The 16,883-nt window shown below is 40.1% G+C and overlaps 2 protein-coding genes across 3 annotated transcripts in view; both read right to left on the bottom strand.

Annotated features, from left to right (window-relative positions):
* The window catches only part of DBNDD2 (dysbindin domain containing 2), a 37,627-nt gene that overhangs the window by 17,670 nt on the left and 3,074 nt on the right, over positions 1–16,883 (bottom strand). The gene's annotated exons all lie outside the window — the stretch shown is intronic.
* The window catches only part of SYS1 (SYS1 golgi trafficking protein), a 28,026-nt gene continuing 15,296 nt past the window's right edge, over positions 4,154–16,883 (bottom strand). Inside the window, exon 3 of the mRNA XM_058432893.1 lies at positions 4,154–4,314. Within this exon, the coding sequence (XP_058288876.1) occupies positions 4,179–4,314 (136 nt within the window). The 3' untranslated portion in view covers positions 4,154–4,178. The remainder of the gene's footprint in view (positions 4,315–16,883) is intronic.

Consider the following 16,883-nt stretch of genomic DNA (forward strand, 5'->3'; position numbering starts at 1 on the left):
CACCAAACACACACACATCAAATAATTACCCTAGCTGAAATATCAATAGGGCTCAAGTTGAAAAACCCTGAACTTTTTAAAAGGAAAGAATGTTAAACATGAAAGAGCTAAGACTTCATGATTTAGAAAATGCTCATCCTCTCCAAATAGCAGATGATAGTAAAATTTAAAAATGGCTTCCTAGCAAAACTCAAACACAGGGCACTGCCAGGAAAGCCTGGTCCAAATACGAAACTGAGAATATTAATGTCCAGCCTGGCCAACATGGTAAAAGCCCATCTCTACTAAAAATACAAAAAATTAGCTGGGCGTGGTGGCACATGCCTATAATTCCAGCTACTGCGGAGGCAGAAGAATCACTTGAAACTGGGAGGTGGAGGTTGCAGTGAGCTGAGATCACACCACTGCACTCCAGCCTGGGCGACACAGCGAGACCCTGTCTCAAAAAAAAAAAAAAAAGAATATTAACGTAAAATCTTTTGTTAACATCTCAGAAAGACTTAAGGCAGTGCCTCAGAATACTATTCAGTCATATTTAAAGAGTCTAAACAAATTATGGATATGTCTCACAGATCCTCCAAATCAAAACAATAGTGATTCTGGGAATCTGACAGCTCATTGTTGTCTCTTAGCCATCTCAGCAGAAGCCTAGAGTAGAGAAGGGCTTATTGCAAAGAAATCTGTGGGCATGTCTTTTGTCTAACAGAGTAATATTGAATAAGATTCAAAGCGACTCACAAGTTTTAAAAAGGATTATGTATCCAAAAACATCTCCACCTTGGATTTGCAGGGATAAAAAGAGTGCAAATAAAAAGAGGATTTCTGCCGGGCACAGTGGCTCATGCCTATAATCCCAGAACTTGGGGAGCCCAATGTGGGCAGATCACCTGAGGTCAGGAGTTCAAGACCAGCCTGGCCAACATGGTGAAACCTCACCTCTACTAAATATACAAAAATTAGCTGGGTGTGGTGGTGCACACCTGTAATCCTAGCTACTCGGGAGGCTGAGGCACAAGAATCTCTTGAACCTGGGGGCTGGAGGTTGCACTGAGGGGGGACTGCGCCACTGCACTCCAGCCTGGGTGACAGAGCGAGACTCCATCTCAAAAAAAATAATAAAAATTTTTAAAAAGAGGATTTCTAGTTTTGGACAAGATAGAGGAGATGTATTCCTTTCTATCCCTGCCACTATATACTTTTAAAATGCTGGGAATTATATATAAAACAAGCATAAGAAGGCAGAACAGCCTGAAATCTCAGTACTGGAGGAATGATACAACAGTGAGTCCCTGGGTTTTTCCTTTTCCAAAGCCTACAACCTGGAAATGCCACAGGTACAGACAAAAATGTCCCCATGAAAAGATTGCTCTCTCTCTTGTCAAAGGACTGGGGAAGGGGCATCCTAGCAAGACAAATCCTCCCTTTTTTTTTTTTTTTTTGAGATGGAGTCTCACTCTGTCATGCAGGTTGGAGTGCAGTGGCATAATCTCAGCTCATGGCAACCTCCGCCTCCTAAGCTCAAGTGATCCTCCTGCCTCAGCCTCTCGAGTAGCTGGGACTACAGCCATGTGCCACCACGTTTGGTTAATTTTTTCTATTTTTAGTAGAGATGGGGTTTCACCTTTTTGGCCAGGCTGGTCTCAAACTCCTGACCTCAAGTGATCTACCTGCCTCGGCCTCCCAAAATGCTGGGATTACAGGCGTGAGCCACTGTGCCCGGACTGCAAAAGCCTTTTGATACTGAATGCCTCCAGCAAAATCTCAGGGGTGGGAGAGAGGGAAGTCCCTCCCAAATTGCATTAGCACAGGTAGAGGGAAAACCTAGACTTTAATCTTTGGTGATAACAAAACATTCCTCCTACTCACCTCTAGGTGGTGTCAGAAGAGGCTGAGTGGGAAGCCTGGTTTTTCATCACTGCCCAGCAGTAACTAAGTGCCTGTCCCCATCACCTCAATGATATTCATGGAGGCCATGTGGAGAACCTGCACTGCCATCCCCATCCAGTAGTAACAAGGCTCCATTCCTTTCCCCACAATGTAAAGGAGGACAACCGTGGAGCCTAGATTTCCACCTCTTCCCAGCAATAATGGAGCAACCCTCCCTTTTCCCTACAGGGAGGTGTCAATGGAGGCCATATAACAAGGCTGGACTACCAGTTTCAGCAGAGGCCTGTTAAACAGAAGATGTAAATAAGATCCAGAATCTCATAACATAATATCCAAAATGACCAGGTTGTAAGTGAAAATAACTCACCATGCCAAGAACCAGGAAAATCTCAACTTGAACAAGAAAATACAATCAACAGATCCTAACACAGTTTGTTGGAATTAGCTGACAAGGATTTTAAAAGAGGGACTATAAAAATGCTTCAACAAGCAAGCACTTACATTCTTAAATGATTGAAAAAAAAAAAAAAGAAAATCTCAGGAAAAAAGATACCCAGAAATAACCTCAGAATGTGACTTTATTTGGAAATAGGGTCTTTTCAGATGTAATTAAAGTGAAGTCATACTGGATTAGTATAATCTCTAAATCCAATGACTGGTGTCCTTATAAAAACACTATATGAAGACACAGAGACACACACAGAGGAGAACACATGGAGATGGGGCAGACATTAGAATGATGTGTCTACAAGCCAAGTAACAAAAAAGATTGCTGCCAACCATCAGAAGCAAGGAGAGGAACACGGAGCAGATTCTCCCTCTGAGCTTCCAGAAGGAACCAACCCTGCCAATATCTTCATTTTGGACTTTTGGCCCCCATATTGTTAGAGAATAAATTTCTGTTGTTTTAAGGCACAAAGTTTGTGGTCCTTTAATACAGAAGCCCTTGGAAACTAATACAGTAGCCAAAAATTGTTTAAAACTCACCAGATGGGTTCAATAGAAGAATAGAAATATGTAATGGACAGAATGTTGGTGTCCTCCCTCACCTCATTCATATGTTGAAGTCTTAATCCAGTGTAGGTGTATTTGGAGATGGGGACTCTATGGAAGCAATAAGGTTAAGTGAGGTCATAAGGGTAGGACTCTGATCCAGTAGGATGAGTATCTCTATATGAGAGACACCAGTAGACTCTGTGTGTGCACATAAAGATGTCATGTGAACACACGACGAGATGGTAGATGCTTACAAGCCAAGAGAAGAGGACTCAGAATGAATCTATCTTGCTGTCACCTTGATCTTGGACTTCCAGCCTCCAGAACTAGGATAAATAAATGTCTATTACTTAAGACATCCAGTCTGTGGTTTTGTTACGTGCAGCCTGAGAAGACTAATACAAGACAACCTAGGAAAGAATCAGTGAATTTGAAGGTAAAATAGTAGACATTACCCAATCTGAAAAAGAGAGAAATTAGATTAAAAAGAAAGGAAGGAAGAAAGGAAGTGAGGGAGGGAGGAAGGGAGAGACGAAAGAGAGAGAGAGAGAGAGAACGAGAACAAAGCTTCAGGAACCTGGAAGATTATAACAAAAGGTTTAACATTTGTGTCATGGGAGTCCTAGGTGAAGAGAAAAAAAGAAGGTGGCGCTAAAAAAGTGTTCAAAGAAATAAGGCTGAAATATTCCCAAATTTGATGAAAGACATACACACACAGATTCAAGAAGCTGACTATACACCCCAAGCATGATAAACCAAAGAAATCCATTACAAGACACACTATAAACACATTTCTGAAAACTAAAGTCTTGAAAGCAGTTGCAGAGAAATGAACCTTACCAATAAAAAAGCAACAATTTAAATTGCAGCAGATTTCTCATCAGAAACCATGAAAGCCAGAAAGAAGTGGCACAACATCTTTAAGTACTAAAAGAAAAAACTGTCAACCCAGAATGCTAAGCCAAGTGAAAAAATCCTTCAGGTATGAAGATCAAAACATTCTCAAATGAAGGAAAAACTAACATAATTTGTTAACTGAAGAACTATAGTAAGTCCTTAATGTCGTCAATAGTTTCTTGGAAACTGCAACTTTAAGCAAAATGATGTATAATGAAACCAAGTTTATCATAGACTAATTGATATTAACAAGGTAAGTCTGTACAGCATATTTCTGGTCACAAAAACAATACCACACTTCTAAATAAATGCCTAGACACATCTAGTATTAAACATTAAAATAAATGTGAGCTATACATACATTTAAGAAAGATTAATAAAACAAGGAAGGTAATTATTTACTCACCTGTTGGTGATGTAATTAAAGTGAGGTCATGCTTGATTAGTATAATCAGTGAGTGACAGCAGTCATCGTGGTGGTGGGTTAAACCAAGGAATAAATCTTTGCACAGCAAAAATTGAAAGGAGTATCTCCTACCACCATGAAGTTCAAAAACAATAATAAATATGGCAGGCTGGCTGAGTGCTGTTATACCAAATTATTTGGTTTTGTATAATTATTATATACTTTACAAATTTTTATTTTACAATAATTTGTATTCACTTATTCTTCATTTCCAACCTGTTTATTCCATTTCAGGGTCCTGGGTGGCTGAAGCTTATTCTGGCAGCTCAGGGTGCAAGGCACCCTGGACAGGATGCCATGCCATCACAGAGCACGCACACACACACACACACACACACACAAACCCCTCACTCATACTTGGATAATTTAGATAATTTAGATACACCAATTAACCTAATGCACACATCTCTGGGATGTGGGAGGAAATTGGAGTATGCAGAGAAAACCCACACAGACATGGGGAGAATGTGTAAACTCTAAACAGACAGTGGCCATGGCTGGGAATCAGTTGTCTTTTTTTCTCATCAACATTACAAAGAAATCACATTAAACAAAATAACATTATTTGAGGACCTGCTGTACCGTAAAAGAATGGCTAAAGGAAGTTCTCCAAACATAAAGGAAATGATGAAAAAGAAAACTCGAAACGTCGGGAGTGAAGAAAGAACAATGGAAATAATACAAATATGGGTAAATATGATGGGCTATCCTTCACTTGCATTTTCTAAATTATGTTTGATGGCTAAAACAGAAATTATAACATTGTCTGATGAGGATTCAATTTATGTAATGAAGAGATTTAAGACAATTACATTATGAAAGGAGAAGGGTAAAGGAACGTGAATAGAGGTCAGGCTTCTATTCCTCACTCGAAGTGGCAAAAGTGTTGATACCAGTAGATGGTCATAGATTATGTTATGTATGACATAATATGGAAAGCAGCCACTAAAAAACCTACACAAAGAGATACACTTAAAAAAAAGCTCACCATAGATAAATAAAAATGGAATTCTAAAAACTGTTTAACCCATAGGAAGAGTGGAGAAATACAAGAGAAGAATGAAAAGCAGAGGAAAAAAAGAAAACAATCAAATGGCAGGCTTAAACCCTAACAAATAATTACATTAACTGCAGATGGTCTATAAATATAATTTATAACTCTGAGACTGGCAAAATGGTGTGAAAAAAATGACCCAAAATAAGCTCTATAAGAAACTCACTTCAAATATGACATAGGTAAACTGAACATAAAAGGATGAAAAAAGACATACCATACAAAGATTAATTAAAAGAAAGCAGAGTTGGCAATTTCAATATCAGATAAAATAGACTGCTGAGCAAAGAAAATCACCAGGGCCACAAAGAGACATTGCATAACACTAACAGGGTCAAATCACAAAGAAGACATAGCAATCATGCACGTGTACATACCAAACAACAGATCTTCAAAATCTATGAAACAAAAATTGGTAGAACTGAAAAAAAAAAGACATCCACTATTAAAGTTGGAGACTTCAACACATCTCTCTCAACACTTGATAGAAATACTAAACAGGAGGCTGGGCGTGGTGGCTCACACCTGTAATCCCAACATTTTGGGAGGCCAAGGCGGGTGGATCACCTGAGGTCCGGAGTTCAAGACCAGCCTGGCCAACATGGTGAAACCCCGTCTCTACTAAATATAAAAATTAGCTGGGTGTGGTGACGGGCGCCTGTAATCCCAGCTACTCGGGAGGCTGAGGTAGGAGAATTGCTTGAACCTGGGAGGTGGAAGCTGCAGTGAGCTGAGATTGTGCCACTGCACTCCAGCCTGGGTAACAGAGCGAGACTCTGTCTCAAAAAAAAAAAAAAAAAAAAAAGGAAACCCTAGACAGGAAAGCAACAAGGATGCATAAGAACTTTAAAAAGCCATCAACCAAAAGAATCTAATTAACATTTAGACAATACTTCACACAACAATAACAAGATTCACATTCTTTTGAAATGCTTATGGAACACTCACCAAGACCATATCTTAAGTCGCAAAATAAAAGTCAACTAAAAAAATTTTTTTTAAAGAGACAGCATCTTGCTCTATTGCCCAGGCTGGAGTGCAGTGGTGCCGATCATGGCTCACTGCAGCCTTCAACTCCTATCCTCAAGTGATCCTCCTGCCGCGGCATCCAAGAGACCTGGGATTACAGGCATGAACCACTGCTCCCGGCCTCAAGGAATTTTTAAAAATCAGAATCACACAGCATGTGTCCTAAGATCACAATGAAATCAAACTAGAAATCATTAACAAAAAGATAATAGGTAAATCTCCAAACATATGGAAATTAAATACCACATTTCTGAATAATACATGAGTCAAGAGGCGCAGTTGTGCACTGGGTCACCAAGATGACTCTCCCAAAGTATACTCCATCACACCTGGCCCCTCTGCCCATGACCCTCAATCCAGCTGAATATGACATATCTCCACAAACTGCAACCTGAGCATTTGGCCATAAATCTGGGTTTAAACAGGGGTACTTATTCAGCACAATGACCTAACCAATGACGATTCATCGAGGGCTCATCAAACATCTTGGCTTAATTTGTTGGACTTGTGTAAGATCAGCACATATGTATCCCAATTTCAGACCCATTATCAAATACTCATCCAGTAGCTCTATGTAGAATCGGATCCGTCTTTTTCTGGTGTTGTTTTCAAAACTGGTAGGGATAGGAAAGAAAAGCTTATCTAGGAAGAAAAATTGGATCAAACATTTAACATTTCATATTAAGTCTGGCAATGATGACTATATGTATTCCTGATTAAATACACTTCTATTAATCCAAAAATCCCACCACATTTCTAAATAATACATATGGGCTGGAGGCAGTGGCTCACACCTGTAATCTCAATACTTTAGGAGGCCAAGGTGGGTGGATCACCTGAGGTCAGGTGTTTGAAACCAGCGTGGCCAAAACGGTGAAACCCTGTCTCTACTAAAAGTACAAAATTAGCTGGGTGTGGTAACATGCGCCTGTAATCCCAGCTACTCGGGAGGCTGAGGCAGGAGAATCACTTGAACCCAGGAGGCGGAGGTTGCAGTGATCCAAGATCATGCCACTGCACTCCAGCCTGGGCAACAGAGTGAGACTCCATCTCAAAAACAAACAAACAAACAAACAAATTTCTAATATTGGTAATTTGTATCTTCTTTCTTTAAAAAAAAAAAAATTGGTTAACCTGGCTAGAGATCTGTTAATTTTATTGATAATTCAAAGAGACAGCTTTTGGTTTCACTGATTTTCTCTATCATCTTCTGGTTTTCAATTTCATTGATTTCTGCTTTGATTTTTATTATTTCCTTCTACTTACTTTAAGCTTAAATTGCTCTTCTTTCTCTAGTTTCTTCTTTCTGAAGCTTAGATTGATTTTAGATCTTTCTTCTTCTCTAATATATGCATTTAATGCTATAAATTTTCCTCTAAGCATGGCTTTGGCTGCATCCCACAAATTTGATAAACTATATTTTTCATTTTAATTTAGTTAAAAATTTTTTAAGTTTCTCTTGAGACTTTTTTGATCCATATGTTACCTACTAGTCTAGTGTGTTGTTTATTCTAGAAATACCTTGGGGATTTTCCAGCTCTCTGTTACTGTTTCTAGTTTAATTCCATTGTGGTTTGAGAACATACTTTGTATGATTCTATCATTTTACATTTGTTCAAGTGTGTTTCGTGGCCCAGAATGTACTATCTCTTGAATACTCCACGTGGGCTAGATATGAATGTGTATTCTATTATTATTGTATTAGAATGTGTATTCTATTATTGTTGGATGGAGTGCTCTATAAATGCCAGTAGATCAAGTTGATTGATGGTGGTATTCAGATCAAATATATACTTACTGATTTTCTGCCTACTTGATTTATCAATTATTGAAAGAGGGTTGTTGAAGTCTTCAACTATAATGGGATTTGTCTATTTCTCCTTGGAGTTCTACCAGTTTTTGCCTCATGTATTTTAGTACTCCATTGTTAGTGACATATACTATATATGTCATATATCCACTCAAGATCAAAAATAAGGCAAGAATGTCTGTTCCCACCACTTTTATTCAATGTAGTGCTGGAAGTCTTAGCTAGTACAATAAAGGAAGAAAAGGAAATAAAAGACATACAAATTTAGAAAGAAAATATTTGCAAATCACACATCTTACACAGGACTCATATCTAGAATATATAAAGAACTTTCAAAACTCAAAAGTAAAAATACAGACAAACAGGTTGGGCACAGTGGCTCACACCTGTGCCCAGTGCTTTGGAGGCCGAGGTGGGAAGATGGCTTGAGGCCAGGAGAATTCAAAACCAGCCTGGGCAACAGAGCAAGACCCTGTCTTGAAAGAAAAAAATTAGCTGGGCATGGTGGCAAGTGCCGGTAGTCCTAGCTACTTGGTAGGATCACTTGGGTCCAGGATTTCAAGGCTGCAGTGAGCTATGATCATGCCACTGCACTCTAACCTGGGCAACAGAGCAAGACTCTTTTTCTAGAACAAACATCCAAACAGTCTAATTAGAAAATGGGCAAAGGACGTGAACAGATATTTTACCAAAGAGGATACAGAGATGGCAGATAAGCACATTAAAATATGTTTGTTTGTCCGTTTGTTTGTTTGTTTTTGAGACAAAGTCTTGCTCTGTTGCCCAGGCTAGAGTGCGGTGGCACGATCTTGGCTCCCTGCAACCTCCACCTCCTGGGTTCAAGCCATTCTCCTCCCTCAGCCTCCCAACTAGCTGGGATTACAGGTGCATGCCACCACACCCGGCTAATTTTTGTATTTTTAGTAGAGACGGGGTTTCACCGTGTTGGCCAGGCTGGTCTCAAACTCCTGACTTCAAGTGATCCACCCGCCTCAGCCTCCCAAAGTGCTGGTATTATAGGCATGAACCACTGCGCCTGGCCTAAAACGTATTAAACATCAATAGCCATTAGGGAAATGCAAATTAAAACTATGGTAAGATATCGTTACACACCTATTAAAACAGCTAAAATAAAATAGTGACCATTCTAAAAGCAAGTCAAAACGCAGAGTAGCTGTATCAATGTATGAACATTGCTGATGTTCTGGAAAATTGTTTGGCAGCATTCATACTCCTTGAAGGTTATTCCAGAGAAATGAAAATTATGTGTGGAGACAAAAACCTGCATAATAGCCCTAAATGGGAAACAAACATTCTTCAATGGGTGAATGGCCAAACTGTGTTATATGTAATAGCACTCAGCAAAAAAGGGACAAACTACTGATACAACTTGAGTGGATATAAAGGGCATTATATGGAAAAGCCAGTACAAAAGCCAATCTTGAAAGGTTACATGCTATATGATTCCATGTATATAACATTTTCAAAATGACAAAATTACAGAGATGAAGTGGGACTTTTAGGGATTGCGGTGACAGGAAGGAGGGGTGACTGTGACTATGAACAGCATGAGGAAGCCTTGAGATAATAGAACAGTTCTGTACATGATTGTGATGGTGGTTATATGAATTTATACATGGTTCTGATATTATACTAAACGTATGTAAGATTTTCCCACCCACTGGAGGAAAATGAGCAAAGTTTACACAAAACCTCTATGTATATTTTTTTGAAACTTTCTGTGATTTTTAAAGTACTATTGATACATGCAATAACTTGGATCTCAAGAGCATTATGCTGAGTGAAAAAAGCCAACTTCAAAAGGTCACACACTGTATGATTCCACTCATATAACATTTTTAATACCTTCACTTGCTTTTATTCATATACTATTCTTGAAATGACAACAATTATAGAGTAGATAATAAATTAGTGGTTTCAGGCTGGGTGCGGTGGCTCACGCCTGTAATCCCGGCACTTTGGGAGGCTGAGGCGGGCAGATCACCTGAGGTTGGGAGATCGAGACCATCCTGGCTAACATAGTGAAACCCCACCTCTACTAAAAATACAAAAGATTAGCCAGGCACGGAGCACGTGCCTGTAGTCCCTGCTACTCAGGGGGCTGAGGCAGGAGAATCACTTGAACCTGGGAGGCGGAGGCTGCAGTGAGCTGAGATCACGCCACTGCACTCCAGCCTGGGCAACAGAGAGAGACTCCATCTCAAAAACAAAAACAAAAACAAAAACAAAAACAAAAAAACAGAAAACAAATTAGTGGTTTCCAGGGATTAGGTACTGGATGGAGGAGAGAGGTATAGATGGCACAAGATAGATCTTTTTGGTGATGAAACACACAAATGAGTGCATGTAAAACTGGTACAATCTGAACATGGTTTGTATATTGTACTACTGCCCATTTTCTGCTTTTGATACTGTACTGGCTTTGTCCGGTGTTACCGCTGGAGGAAACTGGGTGAAAGGTACACAGGACCTTTCTATTTTTGCAACATCTTTGAATCTATAATTATTTCAAATTTGTAAAAAATCTTAAAAAGTAAAAAGAGGCCTTTGCATCCCAAAATTCTACTGGCAGGAGGCAGATTGAGAAAACAACTCAACTGCAAATGCACAGAAAAAGGAAGGAATGACTCAGAACAATGAATCCAAAGGGGAATCAAAATCCTAGTAGGATTTTATGTAGAAATCAGTAAGTTGATTTTAAAATTCAAAGGAGAGAGGTAGTCTTTTCAAAAAATCATACTGGAGCTGGGCATGGTGGCTCACACCACGGGAGGCTGAGGCAGGTGGATCACTTGAGGTCAGGAGTTCAAGACCAGCCTGGTAACATGGTGAAACTCTGTTTCTACTAAAAATATAAAAATTAGCCAGCTGTGTTGGCACACATCTGTAATCCCAGCTACTTGGGAGGCTGAGGCAGGAGAATCGCTTGAACCCAGGAGGCAGAGGTTGCAGTGAGCTGAGTGCAACACTGCACTCTAGCCTGGGCAACAGAGAGAGACTCTGTCTCTGAACAAAACAAAACAAAATCCTGTTGGAATAATTGGATATCTATAAGCAAAAGAAGAACCTTAATCCATACCTTAGACTATATACAAAAGTTAACTAAAAAATAGGTCAAATATCTAAATTTAAAAAACTAAAACTATAAAATGTATAGAAGAAAATATAGGCGTAAGCCTCTGTGACTTCAGGTTAGGCAAATATTTCTTAGATATGACACCAAAAGCATAGCCCATTTAAAAAAGTGATAGTGGCTGGGCGTGGTGGCTCATGCCTATAATCCCAGCACTTTGGGAGGCCAAGGCAGGTGGATCATGAGGTCAGGAAATTGAGACCATCCTGGCTAACATGGTGAAACCCCGTCTCTACTAAAAATACAAAAAATTAGCTGGGCATGGTGGCAGGTGCCTGTAATCCCAGTTACTTGGGAGGCTGAGGCAGGAGAATGGTGTGAACCCGGGAGATGGAGCTGGCAGTGAGCGAAGACCACGCCAATGCACTCCAGCCTGGGTGACAGAGCAAGACTCCGTCTCAAAAAAAAAAAAAAATGTGATTGGACTTCATCAAAATTAAGAATCTGTTCTTAAGTAGATAGTTAAGAAAATGAAAAGATAAACCACAGGCTAGTGGAAAATACTGGTAAGTCATATATCTGATAAAAGAGATCCAGAATTAGCGAAGAACACTCAACACAATTATATTTAAAAGAAACAACTTAAAAATGGGCAAAAGACTTGAACAAAAACTTCATCAAAAAAGACAGATGGTAATACATGAAAATATGTTCAACATTATTAGTCATTAGGGAAATGCAAACTAACACTACTATAAGATATGATGACATACCTACTAGAGTGGCTAAAAACAAAACAAACAAATAAAAATCTAACAGTACCAAATACTGCCAAGAATGTGAGTCAGCTAGACCTCGAATATATTGCTGGTGGAAATATAAAATGGTACAGCCACTTTGGAAAACTCTGGCAGTATCTTCTAAAGTTAAACATATAATTACCATATGATCCAGTAATTCCACTCCTAAGTATGTATCCAAGTGAAATAAAAACTTGTATTCCCACAAAAACTTGTACACAAATGTATGTAGTAACTTTATTCATAATCACTGAAAACCAGAAACTAGCCCAGATGTCCTTTAATGATTACATATACAAACTGTGGCATATTTATAGAATGAAATACTACTTAACAATGAAAAAAACCCAAATTATTGACATACCCAACATATGCAAATCTTAAGTGAAAGAAATACAGATTCAAAGGGCTGCATACCGTATGATTCTACCTATATGGTGTTTTGGAAAAGGCAAAGCTATAGAGACTGAAAACACATCAGTTTGTTGCCAGGGCTGGGAGTGGGAAGAGGAGTTAACTACAAAGAGGTGGCTTGAGGGAACTTAGGGGGGTTATGAAGCTGTTCCATATATTGACTGTGGTATTCTATGCTAGTATGCATTTGTCAAAACTTAAAGAACTATATACTAAAAAAGGTAAATTTTACTGTATATAAAATATACCCCAGTAAACCTAACTAAAGAAATCAAAGAACAAACTATGAGAGGAAATAAAACAAAAGAGTGGAACTCCCACCCATTAAGATGGCTACTATCAAAGAAACAGAAAATACCAAGTGTTGGCAAGGATATAGGGAAACTGGAATCCTTGTACATGGTTGGTAGGGATGTAAAATGGTATAGCCACTGCAAAAAACAATATGGTGGTTCCTCAAAACATTAAAAAGGGAATTACCGTATGATTCGGCAGTTCCACAGTTCCACTTCTAGGTATATACACAAAAGCTGAAAGCAAGGCCTTGAAGAGATGTTTGTATATCCTTGTTCACAGCAGTATTATTCACAATAGCTAACAGGCGGAAGAAACTCAAATGCCCATCGATGAATGAACAGAGAAAGAAAATGTGGCCTATACATACAATGGAATATTATTCAGCCTTAAAAAGAAAAGGAAATTCTTTTTGTTGTTGTTTGTTGTTGCTGTTGTTGTTGTTGTTGTTGTTTTTGAGATGCAGTGTTGCTATTTTGCCCAGGCTGGAGTGAAGTGGCACAATCTTGGCTCACTGCAACCTCCACCCGCCAAGTTCAAGTGATTCTCCCGCCTCAGCCTCCCAAGTAGCTGGGATTATAGGTGCCCGCCACCATGCCTGGCTATTTTTGGTACTTTTGGTACAGACGGGGCTTCACCGTGTTGGCCAGGCTGGTCTCGAACTCCTGACCTCAGGTGATCCACCTGCCTCGGCCTCCCAAAGTGCTAGAATTACAGGCAGGAGCCACCGTGCCCGGCCAAGAGAAGGAAATTCTGACACAAGCTACAACGTGGAAGACATGTTAAGTGAAATAAGGCAGTCACAAAAAAAGACAAATATTATATTAGTCCACTTATATGAGGTTCCTAGGGTAGTCAAATTTATAGGGACAGGAAGTAGAACGATGGTTGCCACGGGCTAGAGGAGGTAAAATGGGCAGTTATTATTTAATGGAATACAGAGATCCAATTCTGTAGGATAAAAAAAGTTTAAAGATGGTGGTTGTACAAAGAGAAGGTACTTAATATCACTCAACTACTTTTTTAAATGGTTAGGGCTGAGTGCGATGGCTCATACCCGTAATCCCAGCACTTTGGGAGGCCGAGGTGGGCAGATCACTTGAGGTCAGGAGTTTGAAACCAGCCTGGCCAACGTGGTGAAACCCCATCTCTACTAATAATACAAAAATTAGCTGGGCGTGGTGATGTGTGCCTGTAGTCCCCGCTACTGGTGAGGCTGAGGCACGAGAATCACTTGAATGCAGGAGGTGAAGGTTGTGGTGAGCCAAGATTGCGCCACTGCACTCCAGCCTGGGCGACAGAGTGAAACTATGTCTCAAAAACAAAAACAAAAATGGTTAGAAGGTAAATTTTATGTTATCTGTATCTTATTATACCATTTTTTTTTAAAAAAAAAAAAGAGTGGAGGTTTTCACTCAAGAGTCTTGGATTTAGTCCACAAGGCTTACCAGCTGTGTGTCATTGGGTAGGTCTCTTTACCCACTTCTCCAGTTTTCACCCCGCCACTCTTGGCCCCTACTTTCTATTCCAGCAACATCCAATGTACAACATAATTCCATTCCACACTCATATTCTTTAAATTCCCTCTTTTGAGAATGCTCTGCCCACCTCCCCCGACCCGCCCCATACCCCTATGCTTGGCCAACATCTAGTCATCCTTCATCCTTCATTCCTCCTCACCATCTATAGGAAGATTCCCTGACATCCTCAGGCTGGGTTGGGAGGCTCCACCTCTGTGCTCCCACAACCCTCAGTATTACCCGTATCATGCTATTTATTTCATTTTTCAAAAAATACTTTTTGGGCACCCATTGTCCACCAGGCACTGTCCTAGGATCTGGTGGCTTATCAATGAATAAAACGGACACAAATCCCTGCCCTTGAGGAGTCTACTTTCTGGGGTACCTATCCCCTTGGCCTGTGAACTCAGAGGTATGCTCTGTCTATAATGTTGCTGTCTCTCAGTGCCTAGCACACAGTGATTCCCCAGCCCTCGAAGCTCAGGAGTTGAGTAGCGAGTATAGGTGATTCTGATACAGCCCGCCAGGCACCAGGGCCTCAGAGCAGCATTGTTCAGTGAAGTCCAGTTGATCAGAGCTGAAATTGTGTGCAAGGAGGGGGATGTCTGAGCAGGCAGAGCAGCCAAGGAGTATGGGGGTAGACAGGAGACAGAGGGTGTACCCTCTGTGTCTTCCTTGCCAAATCACCACATTGCTTTCTGTGGTGAAACAGCAGCAGTTTAATCCACTACCTAACCTTCACTCTAATAAGAAAGGATATTTATATGTGAGAAGCTGTCCCACAGCCTAGGGTTGGCCCCTCATCCCTCTATTCAGAGCTAAGCACCCACCCCCTCTGCATGTACATCTCTCCCCACTAGAAGTGGAATGGTGTGGAGTGGGTCCCACATTTGATTGGTTATCTGTCTGGCCTGCTGAATGGGGTAGTGCCCACAAAAATGTTTTTCACAAGCTCTTCATACTACTCTGATGCAACCAGCTGGGCACCAGGGATTCAGGGTAACCAGCGCCCTTTACAGCCTGTTGTGATCTGCCTAACCCACCACGACTCCCTCTCTGCCTCATCTTCTCCTACCACCATTCATTCTCCTCTTCCCTCTCTCTCTCAGGTGTCTGCTCAAATCTCATCCTGTTGATGAATCTTTCCTAGACCACCTTTTTAATATACCAAACCCTCTACCTCTGCCCTCCCTGTTCCTTTTACCCTGGATGCTGTTCTCCAGGCACTTATTTCCGTCTGACGTAGCATTGGCATGCTGGAGCTGACTCATAAGGGCTCACAAAAGTCTACTGTTACACTTCTAGGAATTCTGCAGGCTGGTTGTTAGGCATGGCCATCATTAAAATGTAATTGATAGCAACTTCCAATTAAATAAGTGATATTAAAAGCATAGGGTGAAAAATGCTTAAACTTGTCACTTTCAATTTTTTACTACCTTTTACTATTATCTATGTTCTTAGGATTCTTTATATCTGTATATCTGTAGAGTAGAAATATATCATATATAAATCATATATAGATCTGAAAAAAGACCCCCCAAAAACAACAAAAAAAGAGAAAACATAAGCAAGTGTCCTGTCCATAGCTATTCGATTGTAAATAACAAAAAGAATCTGAGAAATATACCTCCAGTATTCAAAAACTATGGTCTAATTCAGCAAATAGGTCAATGAAATCATTGATAAATGAGTTAAATTTCAATATCTCTGTTGTTTCGCTTTTTCACCTTCTTCTTACTGTTTAGTGTAAATGAAAATACCAACATTAATGTTGGTATTATACTTGTTTATCCATTACAACCATAGGTTGGCTATAAATAGAAGGGTTAGGCAAAATCCAAGAAAAGCATACTGTAAGAAGCAGCTCACTAATAGAAGTTACAATAAAGAGTATTATAGGATTTTATTATTTGTTGATTTCTATCAGTAAAATTTATAATACAAACACATATACATTTTGCTTCAGAGAGCCAATTATTAAATATTTACAAGCACACACACTGTTTCCCCTCCACTAGAATGTAAGCTTGAGGGCAAGAATTTTCTGTTATTCTAGCACTTAGAAAAAGCACCTGGCAAGGCCAGGCGTGGTGGCTCACGCCTGTAATCCCAGCACTATGGGAGGTGGAGGTGGGCGGATCATGAAGTCAAGAGATTGAGACCATCCTTGCGAACATGGTGAAACCCCATCTCTACTAAAAATACAAAAATTAGCTGGACATGGTGGCGGGTGCCTGTAGTCTCAGCTACTTGGGAGACTGAGGCAGGAGAATCGCTTGAACCCAGGAGGCGGAGGTTGCAGGAAGCCAAGATCTCACCACTGCACTCCAGCCTGGCAATAGAGTGAGACTCTGTCTCAAAAAACAAAGAAAAAAAAAAAAGAAGAGAAAGAAAAGAAAAAGCACCTGGCATGTAGCAGGCGCCCAGTCAAAACAGGCAACATGACTGAATGGATGAGCTTGGTTTGGGAATCCCTGGTTTCATGGGTTGACTATCAGACCTTGGTTAGGTTTCCAGCCCACTATGATCTAGCTGGGCTAGATCTAGTGTGGCCTTGAGTAGATTATTCAACCTCTTTGAACCTTGGCTTCCTCATTTAAAAAGAGGGGATAATCCTCTTAC

The sequence above is a fragment of the Hylobates moloch genome, unplaced genomic scaffold (genome assembly GCF_009828535.3).
Source record: "Hylobates moloch isolate HMO894 unplaced genomic scaffold, HMol_V3 SCAFFOLD_21, whole genome shotgun sequence".
NCBI classification, from domain to species: Eukaryota; Metazoa; Chordata; class Mammalia; order Primates; family Hylobatidae; genus Hylobates; species Hylobates moloch.